Source organism: Topomyia yanbarensis, chromosome 3 (genome assembly GCF_030247195.1).
Source record: "Topomyia yanbarensis strain Yona2022 chromosome 3, ASM3024719v1, whole genome shotgun sequence".
NCBI classification, from domain to species: Eukaryota; Metazoa; Arthropoda; class Insecta; order Diptera; family Culicidae; genus Topomyia; species Topomyia yanbarensis.
The window spans coordinates 143859275-143875963 of NC_080672.1; the positions used below are offsets into that span (position 1 = coordinate 143859275).

At 38.4% G+C, this 16689-nt stretch overlaps 2 protein-coding genes and 2 long non-coding RNA genes across 5 annotated transcripts in view; 3 read left to right on the forward strand and 1 right to left on the reverse strand.

Annotated features, from left to right (window-relative positions):
- LOC131687263 (uncharacterized) overlaps nucleotides 1–10043 on the reverse strand; it is a 43514-nt gene extending 33471 nt beyond the window's left edge. The window contains exons 1-2 of the mRNA XM_058971335.1: nucleotides 9716–10043; nucleotides 8525–9643 (exon numbers count right to left, since the gene is read on the reverse strand). Coding sequence (XP_058827318.1) covers nucleotides 8525–9643; nucleotides 9716–9904 — 1308 coding nt within the window. The 5' untranslated portion in view covers nucleotides 9905–10043. The remainder of the gene's footprint in view (nucleotides 1–8524; nucleotides 9644–9715) is intronic.
- LOC131694252 (7-methylguanosine phosphate-specific 5'-nucleotidase) lies at nucleotides 4471–7493 on the forward strand. The gene is made up of 3 exons (XM_058982802.1): nucleotides 4471–6494; nucleotides 6642–7068; nucleotides 7125–7493. The coding sequence occupies exons 1-3, from the start codon at nucleotides 6130–6132 to the stop codon at nucleotides 7239–7241; spliced, it is 909 nt and encodes a 302-aa protein (XP_058838785.1). The 5' UTR covers nucleotides 4471–6129; the 3' UTR covers nucleotides 7242–7493.
- A 392-nt stretch (nucleotides 10044–10435) lies between the features above and the next one.
- Nucleotides 10436–12299, forward strand: LOC131691195 (uncharacterized). Its single transcript, XR_009305733.1, has 4 exons — nucleotides 10436–10939; nucleotides 10996–11136; nucleotides 11215–11414; nucleotides 11478–12299. It is a non-coding gene; the product is annotated as an uncharacterized LOC131691195 (long non-coding RNA).
- A 1250-nt stretch (nucleotides 12300–13549) lies between these two features.
- Nucleotides 13550–16298, forward strand: LOC131690990 (uncharacterized). Of its 2 annotated transcripts, XR_009305670.1 has the most exons (6): nucleotides 13550–14119; nucleotides 14176–14316; nucleotides 14395–14594; nucleotides 14658–14910; nucleotides 15221–15488; nucleotides 15551–16298. It is a non-coding gene; the product is annotated as an uncharacterized LOC131690990 (long non-coding RNA). The 2 variants fall into 2 exon arrangements; XR_009305669.1 differs by having other exon boundaries at nucleotides 14658–15488.
- Nucleotides 16299–16689: the final 391 nt, after the last annotated feature.

Consider the following 16689-nt stretch of genomic DNA (forward strand, 5'->3'; position numbering starts at 1 on the left):
CATACATACATACATACATACATACATGCACACATACATACGCACATACAAACACACATACATACACACAGATCTTTTGCGATCTCGGCGAACTGAGTCGAATGTTATATGAGACTCGGCCCTCCGGGCTTCGGTTAGGAAGTCGGTTTTTGGAGCAATTGCATAACCTTTCTATATGAGAAAGGCAAAAGAATAGTATTTAATTACCTTAATCAGCATGAGTTCAATGTTATCTTCATGTAATTATATTTTAAAATGTTGGTGGAATGGGTTTGAAAGTGGAGGGAATGGGGGGTTAGTAGAGTGAGAGTGGAGGATGCGTCAGAAATCCTTCATCTTATTTCGGTATACGGGGTGGATGAAGGAAATGCGGGCGTGAGGCTGGTCCAAGGGGAGGGGAGTGATGAAGGAGGGAGGTGTAAGGGCAAGGCGGGGGTAGGAGGGGCGGCGACGTAATACTCAACTGCATATTTTGCCTTCCATTTGAGACTTGGTTTGAGAAAATCGGTTCAGTCATCACCGAAGAACCGATGTGACTTTAATTGTGGAATATGCCCGGAATTCCGGAATCGTCGATAGTGGACAATATATTCAAAGAATGTTTGATTGGCAATCAGTGATCTAGATCTGCGATTAGAAGTAATTTGGTGACCATTTCAATAGTTTTTAGCCTCTGAGGTATTACGATTGTACCGATTTATATGGGAAATTCCAGTGTATCCTTACTAACACCCCTGTAACTCCGGAAGCAAGAGTCAGAACAGAATGAAATTCAGCAGCAGTCAATGGCATTACTGTATCTTTCATTTGAAATCAAGTTTGTAAAAATCGGTAGAGAATTCGTTGGGGAATGGGTGTGATATTAGCTTAGGAACTTGGCGGGTTCCCCGGGGGCGTCATGAACCGTCATAGGTGGCCAATGTGATCAAAGCTGCTTTGATTGATCATTAGTGATCCAGACCCGCAAACTAGAGTAATGTTACATCAATTTTAATATGTTTTACATCATTTGAACATCATGGTGGTACCAGTTTATATGGGAATTTGCTGTGTGACCGCACTCTTCAACCCGTAACTCCGGAACCGGAAGTCGGATCAACTAAAAATTCAATAGCAGCTTATGGGAGCGTTATACCTTTCAGATGAAACTAAGTTTGCGAAAATCGGTTCAGCCATCTCTGAGAAAATTGTGTGAGTTTAAATGACACACACACATACACACACATACACACACATACATACACACACACAGACATTTGCCGATCTCGACGAACTGAATCGAATGGTGTATGACACTCGGCCCTCCGGGCCTCGGTTAAAAAGTCGATTTTTACAGTGATTGCATAGCCTTTCTTTATATGAGAAAGGCAAAACAAATTTTAATTTAATAATTTCAAATACTAAGTTTTGGGTTTCGATCCCTGAATCATGCAATCTAGCATGTAAAAAACACAATAGTTCTTAAATAGGAAATAAAACCAAGTCTGGAAATATTCACTGTTGATTTTCTTTGAATGGTGTCACTGCTAGTATCGCCCTTTTCAAGAAAAAGCGTTGAAATAATTGGCTAACCACTGTGGGTTCAATGTTGCCAAACTTTCTCCGGGAAACTTATGTGACTTTGTTAATTTTGAAAGATGACTACTTTTCCGGGGCACTTCCGGAACCGTCTATGGTGGTCAATGCGGTTAACGATACATCGGTTGGTCGTCAGTAACCTAGAATTGCAAATGCAACCCAAGTAACCACTAAGCCGTGAAAATGGTATCAATTCGGTTTTATAGTCGCTTATAGATCAAGGGTAGCAGAGCTTATAGGTGCAATATCGTACTTTAGTGTTGCTTAAAGGCCACTTTTGGCGAAATATTCGGCTGATATACTGCCTACTCCTACTTTTTCGACCGCGCCTATGGTGATATGTCAAAATAATTTGTGGTGGGTATAACCCACTGCTTGAAAAAAAAAACAAAACAAGAACAGGGAATAAAAAGTTTTCTCTCGTTCTTTCTTTCATGGTCTTTCTATCGCATGCGCCGTTTGATTTTTTTTTGCAGTGCGGCGTGCGTTCCAGGTTCGAACTTCTACCTTTAGAAGATTTGGAAGTTACTTTGCTCCAGCGCGTTTGCTGTTTGATCCATTTGGGAGTTGGTTAAACTAGCTGATATTTGCCTTTCTTATAATTGGGCGCAAGGTTTTGATCATATTTTTTAAAACTATCATTAGATATATGCTAAATTGAAACAAATCATGTATGGCTCGAAGGTTTTGTGTCCTTTAATTTGTTTACGACGACATGACCAAACCTCGGAAGCTGATAGTTTTCTTATGCTTAGAATGTATCTCATATCATATTTGTTTTGATTGGGAGTTTATTGTTTAGAGTTATGGAAATGTCAACTATAACAGGCATTAAAATGGCATCGGTGACTACCGTATCTGGCTTATATGAACAGGGTTTATAAGCTCTACAATAGAGCCTCATATACCCATATACGACCTGTTTTAATGCTTAAAATTCGTAGTGCTTATAAGCATTAGCAAAGCTTGTATAAAGCTTATAGACATTTGCAAGGCTTGTATAGAACCTATAAGCATCGAAAAGCTGTTATAAGGTGAATATAATGCTTGCTTTAATGCTTAGTGGTTACTTGGGAAGTTATTTGGCGCCGATTTTAGCAAAAATTTTACCTTTTTGCATTCATCGCGGTATCTGTTTAAATCGAAAATTTCTATGTGACCTTACTCCATAACACGTAACTTCGGAGCCGGAAGTCGGGTAATTATTCCGAATCGCGGCTTTTTCGAAAAAAGAGTTAATTTCTTTTGGAAATGGTTCTATAAGGCCTATTTTATAACAAGCAATGAAAATTCGGGGGGAAAGCTTTAAAGTACTTTAAACTGGAAAAATAAGTTGTTCCCACTTACCTTTATAACAATGACATTGCTCATTAGAAAATGACGTTAAGGGTGAAGGTAGTGTGATGCGGCTTTGCCGCATAGTCGAGTCCAAGGATTCGAAGCGGCGCAAAGCCGCTGAGAAACAGACGGACGGGGTGGTTTTGATCTTAGTAACAATAGGATAGTATTTATTTACAAAAATAAAATGTCAGTGCCGAATGTGGCTACGCCACATCGCTTCATTCGCTGCCGCTCAGTCAGACTTAAACTAGAGGTAACCCCTATGTATGAGTATACCTGGCAAACGAGTGGATTACAGGAATGATTGCACCCTTCGATAGCAAGATCAAAACCACCTCGTCCGTCGGTTTCTCAGCGGCTTTGCGCCGCTTCGAATCCTTGGACTCGACTACGTGGCAAAGCCGCATCACACTACCTTAACCCTTAACGTCACTTTCTCATGAGCAATGCCATTGTTAGTAAGGTAAGTGGGAACAACTTATTTTTCCAGTTTAAACTACTTTTAAGCTTTCCCCTCGAATCAGTTTCCAGGGACGCAGTACCTTTCATTTGAGACTAAATTGATCAAATCGGTCTAGCCATCCCCGAGAAACCGATATCACCGTTATTCTGAATTTGGATGCTTCTGCTGGGACTACTACAAATCTACAAATTCAAGCAGCTGTGGTTACATTTTGGAAAAATTTTCACCTTTTTACATTCATCGCAGAATTCGTTAGAATCGGGATTTGCTGCGTGATCGTACTCATCATCCTGTAATTCAGAAACCAGAACTCGGATCCACACAACATTCAATAGCAGCTGATGGAAACGTTGTACCTTGTTGTCGAAACCGGTTCAGAAAACTTCGAGAAACCGATGTGGACAAATCATAACAAATTTTTTTTGTAACCGTGCTCTTCAACTCGTAACTCCGGAACGAAATGTCGGATCAAAATGAAATTCAATAGCAACCTATGGTAATATAATACCTTTCATTTGAATCCAAGTTTGTAAAAATCGGTTTAGCCATCTGAGAAACCGATGTGGACATTTTGTAAATAAATCCGCACTTACACACACATACATACATACACTCAGGTTTTTTTTTACGCGGGGGATACGAACCGCGTAAATGAAAACCGCGTAAATTTCAAAATCCGCGTAAATGAAAACCGCGTAAATTTCAAAATCCGCGTAAATGAAAACCGCGTAAATTTCAAAATCCGCGTAAATGAAAACCGCGTAAATTTCAAAATCCGCGTAAATGAAAACCGCGTAAATTTCAAAATCCGCGTAAATGAAGACCACTTAAATTTAAGAATCCGCGATAAAGGGAACCTCATTGATGGATACCGCGTAAATTTCAAAATCCGCGTAAATGAAAACCGCGTAAATTTCAAAAACCGCGTAAATGAAAACCGCGTAAATTTCAAACTCCGCGTAAATGAAAACCGCGTAAATTTCAAAATCCGCGTAAAAAAAACCGCGTAAAAAAATACCGCGCAAAAAAAAACCGCGTAAAAAAAACTTGAGTGTACACACACAGTCATTTTGCGATCTCGAACTGAGTCGAATGGTATATGAGACTCAGCCCTCCGGGCCTCAGAATGTCAGTTTTTGGAACAATTGCATAACCTTTCTATATGAGAAAAGCAAAAAGTATAAAATTTAATTAGCTTAATCAGTATGAGTTCAATGGTATCTTCATGTGATTATATTTTGAAATGTTGGTGGAATAGGTTTGGAAGTGTAGGGGGGTTAGTAGAGTGTGAGTGGAGGATGCGTCAGAAATACTTCATCTTATGTGGATGAAGGAAATGCGGGTGTGACGGCGGTCCAAGGGGAGTGATGAAGGAGGGAGGTGTAAGTGCAAGGCGGGGAGTAAGATGGCGAAGGAATATTCAACTGCATATTTTGCCTTCCATTTGATTTGATAAAATCGGTTCACTCATCACCGAAGAACGGAAGTAACTTTGATTGTGGAATACGCCCGGAATTCCGGAATCGTGGATAGTGGACAATATATTCAAAGAATGTTTGGTTGGCAATCAGTGATCTAGACGTACGAATTGAAGTAATGTCTTGACTATTTCAATAGTTTTTAGTCAATTTCAATTCCAGTGTAACCTTACTAGCCAACCTGTAATTCCGGAACCAACATTCCAAGAGTCAGAACCGATTGAAAGTCAGCAGCAGTCAATGGTCTTGTATCTTTTTCATTTCAAATCATGTTTGTAAAAATCGGTAGAGAATTCACTGGGGAATAGGTGTGATATTAGCTTAGGAACTTGGCGAGTTCCCCGGGGATATCATGAACCGTCATTGTTGACTAATGTGCCCAAAGCTACTTTAATTGAGCATTAGTTATCCAGACCCGCAAACTATAGTCATGTTGCATACAAATTAATGCTTTACATCATTTGGACATCATGGTACCAGTTTATATGGGAATTAGCTGTGTGACCGCACTCTTCAACCCGTAACTCCGGAACCGGAAGTCGGATCAATCAAAAATTCAACAGCAGCTTATACGACCGTTATAGCTTAAGATGAAACTAGGTTTGTGAAAACCGGTTCATCCATCTCTGAGAAAATTGTGAGTTTAAATAACACACACATACGTACACACGCAGACGTTTTTCGATCTCGGCGAATCGAATGGTATATGACAGCTTCCAGGGCCTCGGTTCAAAAGCCGATTTTTAGTGATTGCATAGCTTTTCTTTATATGAGAAAGGCACAAATGATCTGTCCAGTGACTAGAGTCTCATAAAAGGCGTTCCTAATCAACCGTTTGATATTGTTAATATTGTTTGTAGATAAGGGTATTCAACATGTAATAAACAAACAATTCGTGGAAGCACAAGGGCCACAAGGATTGGAAAAAGCAGCACAGATACTGCTCTATCAGTAAATGTGTATAGGTGTCTAGAGTTTCATCGTATATTCATCTCAGCTGTTCGTCGAGTGCATTATCTTTCATGTTGGTTCTACAGTTCGCGTCGCAACACCAAGTGACTATTCGCACGAAAGAGAAAAATTTATAAATAAAAGCAAGAACACTCCGATAAATCGCTTTTACCTCCGCCTAGCTCCCCTCAGTTGCTAGGGTTTGACGTAAAACAAAAAAAAAGCTGACATCGCACGTTCGTGCAGAATCTGTACAGTGGTTCATCAGTTGTAAGCAAAATTCGTTTCTGGCAAGCATTCGTAGCAGCTCGAAGCATAATGGTGGGACAGCGAAGATTTCAGCTCGACGAAATAACCGTCCTGAAGGCAGGGCACGTGAACATTCGCGATCCGGACAAAGTGGAGCACATGCTGAACGAACTAGTCGCTGGAGGAATCGATAAACTGCAGTTGGTGACAGATTTCGATTACACAATAACTAAGCAAAAACTTAGCAGTGGGGAAAAGATTCTCACAAGTTTCGGAATGTTTCATGAATGCAAATCGATACCCGCGAGTGTCCTAAAAGAATTGGAGAAGTTATTTGATAAGTACCGGCCCATCGAAATCGATCCCCACATGCCACTGGATGAGAAAATAGTCTACATGATTGAGTGGTGGACTAAGACGGGTGAGCTGCTGAAGTGAGTATAAAAAGCTTTGTTTCTGTAGAAATACTTGCAACTGCCCGTAATGATACGTAGAATAGTTAGCTTATCGCGCAGAGACGCTACTGTTATTGAATCGTTACCTATAATTGCACAGCACTAAGGTTCGTCTTTCATTTCAAGGGGTTTTCCTCTACCACAGGAAGAAATTGCAGAAGTAGCCAAGCGGTTCAAGGAAGGTCTGCGCGATGGAACGCATCAAATGTTTAGTGATCTGAGTAACCTACGCGTACCGTGTCTGGTGTTTTCCGCCGGCCTGGGAGACTCGGTCGTATCGGTCCTTCGGCAGGCCAATGTAATGTACCCGAATGTAAAGGTGATCTCAAACTTTCTGCAATATGGTGCAGATGGAAAACTGAACGGATTACAGGATAAAATGATCCATACGTTCAACAAGAATGAAACTGCCCTGAAAGGGACTGAATATTATGATCTCGTGCACGACCGGGATCATGTTATTGTGATGGGGGACTCACTAGGAGACGCTGGTATGGCCGATGGCATTCCAACATCGTCACATGTGCTCAAAATTGGATTTCTGTTTGATCATGTAAGTGTTTGAAGTTGACGATGTGAAGAAATGCTAATATATATTTTGACCTACAGCCCGAACAGAATCTGCCCCGATACATGGACACCTTTGATATAGTGCTGATCGATGACCAGACAATGGACGTGCCGCGAGCGATATTAGAAATGGTCAAAAACAAGTCCCATCAGTAAAAAATTCTCTGGATTTGTGTGTTCAACAAATGTAACATCATAACAAAATCCACCTCTAACAATCGTTACACATTTTATTCTTTTTCTCCATGACCTCGGAAACCCTATCCTCTAGCCAATCATTAAGATGTATGTTTTTTCCTGAATGGTTTCCTAGCATAAATTCTACATAAAACTATGTGTAGTCCGTTGAACTTTTCGCTGTGTTGTTTGTCGCTTAAAATAAAATAAATGTTTATTTAGTTGACCATATACGCCAGCAATTTAACATAATGAAGTCATAACATAAGAGTCTAAAAAGCCAAAAAACAACCGGTACATACTCATAAGGGACCATTCATAAATTACGTAACGCTTTTAGGGGGGGGGGGGGGAGGTGGTACAACAAGTTGTGAGATTTTGTGACATAGGGGGGAAGGGGAGTTAGCTAGATCGTTACGTAACATGTTTTCGCCGAAGAAAAAAAAAATTCTAGGAATTTGTTACGTAACAGGGGAGGGGGGGATGAAGAAATTTGTGACAATTTGTTACATGGGGGGAGGGGGGAGTCAAATTTGGGCAATTTTTGCGTTACGTAATTTATGAATGGTCCCTAACATAAGAGTCTAAAAAGCCAAAAAAACAACCGGTACATACTCGCTTGAAAAAGCACTTAACATGCATACTACCGATCTGTACTTAATGATAGCTGTGTAGAAAATATATTAAACCATTCGCTCACTGAATACATATTTTAATATTTTTAAGAAGTTTAAAGGAATATGGCTTAATAGATATAGATATTGGAATGTATCACAACCGGGGCAGCCCATTTGGTAGGAAATTACTAAATCAGAATTTTAATGCGTTATGTGACTTAACACCGTTACAGTAAAATGTTTAACTGTAGGTAATTTAAGTACACGGTGATGGTGTACAACATCTGGAGAGAACTTCATCTTTGTTTTGGGATATGATTCAATTAAGCAACAATGCGAGAAACAATTGAAATGCTTTCTAGATATTTGTTCGACCCTTATAGACTCAGAACATTCCCGTTTTCCAGTTCTCACGTAGATTTTATTTTTACCCTACATTCTTTTTATACACTATTTAGTGTATAAAAAGAATGTAACATCCCGTTCGAATCAATCCCACATTTCAAACATATGAGCGTACGGACGAATGACCACCCGGTTAAAGCCCTCAATAAACAAATTACAATTATATATGACCGTGTTCGGATAAGTGAACATAGCATCTTCCTATGACCCTTTTATTGATAACTAAAACCGCTGCGCTTACCGATCTTTTTCCTGTGAATGCTCCAGCAAAATGTGCCTATCCAACGATTTTTTACTGGCGTACGCTACGCTTGTGCATTGTTTACATTGGAACACTTTCGCCTGTGTGTGCGTTCGATGATGCTGCTTGAGATGGCTTGATGTTCGGAAACTTTTTGGACATGAGCTACATTGGAACGGTTTTTCGCCAGTGTGAATCCGCATGTGCTGCTTCATTAATTCTTTAAATCGAAAACTTTTTCCACACTCGTTACAGCTAAACCGTTTACCTTCATGCACCACCATATGCTTGCGAAGGTAAATACGCTGCTGGAAGGTTTGCCTGCAAATATCACAACGGTACGTTTCGTCCATGTGCAATTTCTTGTGAATCCGCAGAACGTCTCGACTAACAAACTCTTTCTGGCATACATCACAACGATACCGCACGTTTTCATGAACCTGCCGAATATGATCCGCTAGGCTACGCTTAAACGAGTAGGCTTTTTCACATTTGTCACAGTTAAAGGGACGTCCCTCGGGAGCAGAATGTCGCAACATGTGGTGCTTCATCTTGGCCTTAACTACCCTACCACAAATGGGGCATTGCTTACCACAATTCTGTGGTTGAACATCATCAGAAGGGGTGCTTTTCCTAGCACGGGCCTTTCTTGTTTTATTGGTGGCTGAATGCGACTGCTTCGTTACTTTTTCTTCTTTAATGTCTGCTATAAGCGTGTCAGAAACGTCTGAATATTCTTCAAGAGAATATTTACATTCTTTGTCTTGCTCGCCAAAATCGTCCGAATTGTTATCGTCTACCCTTTCAACAATGGTAACGTCTTCAAGCGTTGTTTCTTCCGGTATACTTTGAAGATATTCAATTTCATAAATGCTTTCCGCTGCGGATAATACTTCCTCTTGTGTATATTTTTCATCACCTCCATCGCTTTTTTCGTCATCCTCTTCAGGAATAGGATTTTCTTTGACACGAACATCCAAATCAAGCTGTTCACGCACCTTTAGCAGCAAGTTTGTTGTTGCTGTGTAAACCTCCTGAAAGCGATGCCAGCGAACCAAATTGTCCACACATTTTTCACAAATATTATTTGGCAGACCGGTTTCCTGTTCCGGATCAAACTGTAAACGAACGAATAATGTTATGTTATGACAAAGATCATGAATCAAGGTAAGTTTTGGGTAAGTACTTGCCATGAAATACTTTTTGCCGAGCAAGAAACCTATGTTCCGCTCAGCGTTGAATATCCGTTTGTCACAATTACCGTCCAAGAAAATATTCAGCAGGTTTTTGGTCTCTGCACAGATCCTGCATAAGTTTCGATAATTCAACTTTACAAATTCGTAACGTTTATGCAATGCATCGAAGCTTTCCAGGTTCATTTTAATCGTGCTTATAACGAAATTATAAATAATTCAAACAAAATATTAGTTGATTTATATCGAACGCACACGAATTTTTCGGTTCGATCTCGATGCTGTTGATTCGGTTGATCGTTGATTCGACTTCATCAAACAAAAACAAAGTTCACTCCTAGCAGGGTGGCCAGATAGAATTCCTTAATATCGGTAGGGTCACTAAAAGTTTATCGGTAGTTATCGGTAGGCCGGGTTGTTGTCCCAAAAACGTAGTATTGACATAGAATTGTAAAATACTGACAACAGAACAAATCCAACCCAAAAAATGAATGTTGAGTAGGATGTGTCCAAAATCAATAAAAATCGGTAGTTTTCGGTAGGAATAACAAAATATCGGTAGTTTTGTCTTGGTCGTCTGTGAATCGGTAGGGAAGACCAAAATCGGTAGGACTACCGATAAATCGGTAGGTCTGGCCACCCTGACTCCTACACTGAACAAAAGTTGTTGCAATATAGCGTATGATTTGTCATATGAATAACCCAAAAGCTCAACGTTGACGATTTCGAAAGGCGATCATTCGAAAAAATAATGACTTGAAAATCGAATGACATCATGTCTGTATTGGAATGAAGAGGCTCGTGATTTTCAAATGAGTAACAAAACGTCAAATGAATTGCTTGCATTCGAAAAAGGTAAACGATGATGCCTATGATTATCATCTCAAAAACCAGCAGTGTATCATTCGTGTTTCATCATTGTTTAGTATTTGGGCTGAATCAAATGAGAATACATATAATTTTCACTGGAACGCCTAATGATTTTCATACAGCTGTCAGAAATATGAAAAATTAATAATCAAACAAAATAAAATGGCGATCAACTACTGATGCATCTGCTTATGTGAGAATTTACTAACATATAAATATTTTATTAAAAATGTAAAATAACAATCTTTCGAAACATAAAAGCGGTCACCTTTTTTTATTTGTACAATGTGGACGTCAACAAACTGCTTGATATTTATTGAGTAAACAACGAACGTCAATATTAGCATTCTGGTAAGTTATTATTATTTTTAATGAAAATCAAATATTTCCAATTATAATTCTAGCAGCTGCGACGCTAATGAAACTACTAGAATGCAGAAAAAATAATCTGGAACCACAAGACAAGGCGTCCTTGGAGCAAACACCAAAATCCAGCCCATTCCCCATCGGTTGCCATAACAGCGAAGACGAATTTATGTACATATCCGGTAATTTTATGAAACAATAACCAGCTGTTATTTCCCACTCTTCATAATCATCTTCCTGTCTATCCTGATGGATTTTAGGCAAATTAGAGCAAGTCTACATCGATGTAACATCCGTAAGTTATTGGAGAGACTGGTACCGCCAACTTACGCAAAAACGAACGCGCAGGCGTGGTTAGCCTACGGCATACTTTCCCACCAAGCAGGGTATCCACGGTACCAACAAATGATCACGTATAATCCTGTGGGGCGATAAAATTTACGGCAAGAAACATTTCTTGGTACACAAAAGTCTCTTCAAATTTGAAGTATTCCGACTAATATCCTTGAATTATTATTTTCAGTTTCATGGAGAACAAATAAAATCTGTTAGAATCCAATTTAAGCATTAACAGCGTACACGTGTCACTATTGATGAGTCATTGGTTCGAATGGAAACTATCTGACGAAAGTGACGGTAGTTTATCGATCTCCTTCGAAGTCGTATACCAACATAAAGGCTGCCACCATGAACCACCCATTGAAGCTCTCAATTTAAGTGAATGTGATGACGTTGATAGAAAAACCTTCGTTTTCGATTGATGAAAGATGGTTATGGTAAGGTTTTGCATTATCAGTGGAATTCATAGAAAATCTTTACGGAACACCGGAAGCTTCTGAAATCTTCCAAGTAGCCCTGATGGCTGGATGTTGGCTGGAAGTAACGAGATGACGTGACGGTAACCGTAAAAAGCATGCAAGTAGCACATCAAAGAGCAACAACACTTCGAGTTCTCCAATCGGACATTTTGATTTGCACATGAAACCAGATCTGGTTGGAAAACCCGATAGCTCGTCATCACCGTAGTTCCCAAACTTAGTAGACTGCGTAACGCAGCGACTTGACTGAGTTCGGTTATAATTGCAGTTTCTGTGAGTTGACTCATTTCAATCAAAGATGCAGTGGAATGCAATTGCGGTTCTAATCTTGGTACCCTTACTACTAAAAATACGATATTCTAAAAGTGAAACTAACGACAAAATTCCAGCAGATGAATTCATTCGATTAACACTGCTGCTGTGAATCGTAAAGAGCATGATAGTGGACGTACCCGATTGAGTTTTTTCTATTTATGCAGTCTCTAGGGTAGCAGAATACGAGCATTATATTAAGTGGGACGACAAACGCTTCTTGGGTATTTAAAGTCTCTACATTATATAACTAGTAGTTCGACTAACAACTTTCATTTATTTTCAGTCAAATTGAGAAAAAATGCAAAACCAGAGTTGGGATCTCATTCCACTTCAAATTCAGGACTTTGAAAAGCAACAGGCATTAACAATGCCTGTCCCAGCTAAATACCAGATTGCAAAGATCTGCGGAATAGTGAAAGGAGAGATGGAAGAATCTGGCTGAAATGAAATGTTGACGATAGTTTACGGTCTTAATTTTCAGATGAATAACGTCAGTACGTTCAAGGATTCAACTAGAAATGATGAAATTACTCACTATGTATAAAGAGTTTGGTCAAACGGCAGCAGAACGCAGAAATTTATTTCCATGGATATCAAACGGGAGATGGATTTTGATTTATCCAAAGGCTTCAACTTTAAAGCAAGATTTACACTTCGAGAAACTCGATCTCTTGATCTAAATTAAAGAAACCGTCACGGATTAAAATAAATAATCCCCAAGCCACAATATCGCAGAGAACGAACGTGTTGTTGAACGGCACACCGAAGCAAAGCAGCACCTTAATTTTTTTTTGATAACTTCACTGCACTGCAAAAAAGGGTAGAGCTAGGGGCAGAGTATATATTTCATCAGCAGTGTGATGTTTATTATCTAATACTATTATAGATGTAGATAAATATAGATATTTTAGATTTAGATTAGATTTGACTGATTATAAAGTTCCATTTGTAATGTACCACATGGCAGGAATATATAAACATAGGTTTCCTAATTTCCTCTGTGACTAAAATGAAGTAAAATAAAATGTTTCGATGAGAAGTATGAATCAGTAACAAAATCCTTGATTTGAACTAATGGTCTACTCAAAAACCAAAAAATATTGTCTTATTTTTCGATCAACTTTCATTCAACTTTTTGATGGCTCGAATGCGATTGAAGAATGGAAATAGTTCAATTGTCCTATTAGTACCATACACTAAATATAAGAATATCTGTTCAAATTCGACATTTTGTTTATTGAAAAACTAATGATTGCATTTCGAACCTGTACAATAGCTCTTTTAAAATTCAAAACTTTTGCTTCTACTTTTTGTATGACTATCATAAGATGCTTGCATACATGGACGAATTGTAGTCGCAACAAAAATCAAATGGCAATCATCCAAAATACATCTGCCAAATGTTAAAGGGCCGGTTCATAACGAATATCATTCGAATTCACTCGTCCGTTTTGGTACAGTGCACTGAACAAAAGTTGTTGCAATATAGCGTATGATTTGTCATATGAATAACCCAAAAGCTCAACGTTGACGATTTCGAAAGGCGATCATTCGAAAAAATAATGACTTGAAAATCGAATGACATCATGTCTGTATTGGAATGAAGAGGCTCGTGATTTTCAAATGAGTAACAAAACGTCAAATGAATTGCTTGCATTCGAAAAAGGTAAACGATGATGCCTATGATTATCATCTCAAAAACCAGCAGTGTATCATTCGTGTTTCATCATTGTTTAGTATTTGGGCTGAATCAAATGAGAATACATATAATTTTCACTGGAACGCCTAATGATTTTCATACAGCTGTCAGAAATATGAAAAATTAATAATCAAACAAAATAAAATGGCGATCAACTACTGATGCATCTGCTTATGTGAGAATTTACTAACATATAAATATTTTATTAAAAATGTAAAATAACAATCTTTCGAAACATAAAAGCGGTCACCTTTTTTTATTTGTACAATGTGGACGTCAACAAACTGCTTGATATTTATTGAGTAAACAACGAACGTCAATATTAGCATTCTGGTAAGTTATTATTATTTTTAATGAAAATCAAATATTTCCAATTATAATTCTAGCAGCTGCGACGCTAATGAAACTACTAGAATGCAGAAAAAATAATCTGGAACCACAAGACAAGGCGTCCTTGGAGCAAACACCAAAATCCAGCCCATTCCCCATCGGTTGCCATAACAGCGAAGACGAATTTATGTACATATCCGGTAATTTTATGAAACAATAACCAGCTGTTATTTCCCACTCTTCATAATCATCTTCCTGTCTATCCTGATGGATTTTAGGCAAATTAGAGCAAGTCTACATCGATGTAACATCCGTAAGTTATTGGAGAGACTGGTACCGCCAACTTACGCAAAAACGAACGCGCAGGCGTGGTTAGCCTACGGCATACTTTCCCACCAAGCAGGGTATCCACGGTACCAACAAATGATCACGTATAATCCTGTGGGGCGATAAAATTTACGGCAAGAAACATTTCTTGGTACACAAAAGTCTCTTCAAATTTGAAGTATTCCGACTAATATCCTTGAATTATTATTTTCAGTTTCATGGAGAACAAATAAAATCTGTTAGAATCCAATTTAAGCATTAACAGCGTACACGTGTCACTATTGATGAGTCATTGGTTCGAATGGAAACTATCTGACGAAAGTGACGGTAGTTTATCGATCTCCTTCGAAGTCGTATACCAACATAAAGGCTGCCACCATGAACCACCCATTGAAGCTCTCAATTTAAGTGAATGTGATGACGTTGATAGAAAAACCTTCGTTTTCGATTGATGAAAGATGGTTATGGTAAGGTTTTGCATTATCAGTGGAATTCATAGAAAATCTTTACGGAACACCGGAAGCTTCTGAAATCTTCCAAGTAGCCCTGATGGCTGGATGTTGGCTGGAAGTAACGAGATGACGTGACGGTAACCGTAAAAAGCATGCAAGTAGCACATCAAAGAGCAACAACACTTCGAGTTCTCCAATCGGACATTTTGATTTGCACATGAAACCAGATCTGGTTGGAAAACCCGATAGCTCGTCATCACCGTAGTTCCCAAACTTAGTAGACTGCGTAACGCAGCGACTTGACTGAGTTCGGTTATAATTGCAGTTTCTGTGAGTTGACTCATTTCAATCAAAGATGCAGTGGAATGCAATTGCGGTTCTAATCTTGGTACCCTTACTACTAAAAATACGATATTCTAAAAGTGAAACTAACGACAAAATTCCAGCAGATGAATTCATTCGATTAACACTGCTGCTGTGAATCGTAAAGAGCATGATAGTGGACGTACCCGATTGAGTTTTTTCTATTTATGCAGTCTCTAGGGTAGCAGAATACGAGCATTATATTAAGTGGGACGACAAACGCTTCTTGGGTATTTAAAGTCTCTACATTATATAACTAGTAGTTCGACTAACAACTTTCATTTATTTTCAGTCAAATTGAGAAAAAATGCAAAACCAGAGTTGGGATCTCATTCCACTTCAAATTCAGGACTTTGAAAAGCAACAGGCATTAACAATGCCTGTCCCAGCTAAATACCAGATTGCAAAGATCTGCGGAATAGTGAAAGGAGAGATGGAAGAATCTGGCTGAAATGAAATGTTGACGATAGTTTACGGTCTTAATTTTCAGATGAATAACGTCAGTACGTTCAAGGATTCAACTAGAAATGATGAAATTACTCACTATGTATAAAGAGTTTGGTCAAACGGCAGCAGAACGCAGAAATTTATTTCCATGGATATCAAACGGGAGATGGATTTTGATTTATCCAAAGGCTTCAACTTTAAAGCAAGATTTACACTTCGAGAAACTCGATCTCTTGATCTAAATTAAAGAAACCGTCACGGATTAAAATAAATAATCCCCAAGCCACAATATCGCAGAGAACGAACGTGTTGTTGAACGGCACACCGAAGCAAAGCAGCACCTTAATTTTTTTTTGATAACTTCACTGCACTGCAAAAAAGGGTAGAGCTAGGGGCAGAGTATATATTTCATCAGCAGTGTGATGTTTATTATCTAATACTATTATAGATATAGATAAATATAGATATTTTAGATTTAGATTAGATTTGACTGATTATAAAGTTCCATTTGTAATGTACCACATGGCAGGAATATATAAACATAGGTTTCCTAATTTCCTCTGTGACTAAAATGAAGTAAAATAAAATGTTTCGATGAGAAGTATGAATCAGTAACAAAATCCTTGATTTGAACTAATGGTCTACTCAAAAACCAAAAAATATTGTCTTATTTTTCGATCAACTTTCATTCAACTTTTTGATGGCTCGAATGCGATTGAAGAATGGAAATAGTTCAATTGTCCTATTAGTACCATACACTAAATATAAGAATATCTGTTCAAATTCGACATTTTGTTTATTGAAAAACTAATGATTGCATTTCGAACCTGTACAATAGCTCTTTTAAAATTCAAAACTTTTGCTTCTACTTTTTGTATGACTATCATAAGATGCTTGCATACATGGACGAATTGTAGTCGCAACAAAAATCAAATGGCAATCATCCAAAATACATCTGCCAAATGTTAAAGGGCCGGTTCATAA

Bases quoted from the DNA above. Each gene is read 5' to 3' on its own strand.
- LOC131694252 (XM_058982802.1), top strand. From the start codon at position 6,130: ATGGTGGGACAGCGAAGATTTCAGCTCGACGAAATAACCGTCCTGAAG. The intron at 6,495-6,641 runs GTGAGTATAAAA...TTTCATTTCAAG, and splicing joins AAGACGGGTGAGCTGCTGAA to GGGTTTTCCTCTACCACAGG. The intron at 7,069-7,124 runs GTAAGTGTTTGA...TTTGACCTACAG, and splicing joins TTGGATTTCTGTTTGATCAT to CCCGAACAGAATCTGCCCCG.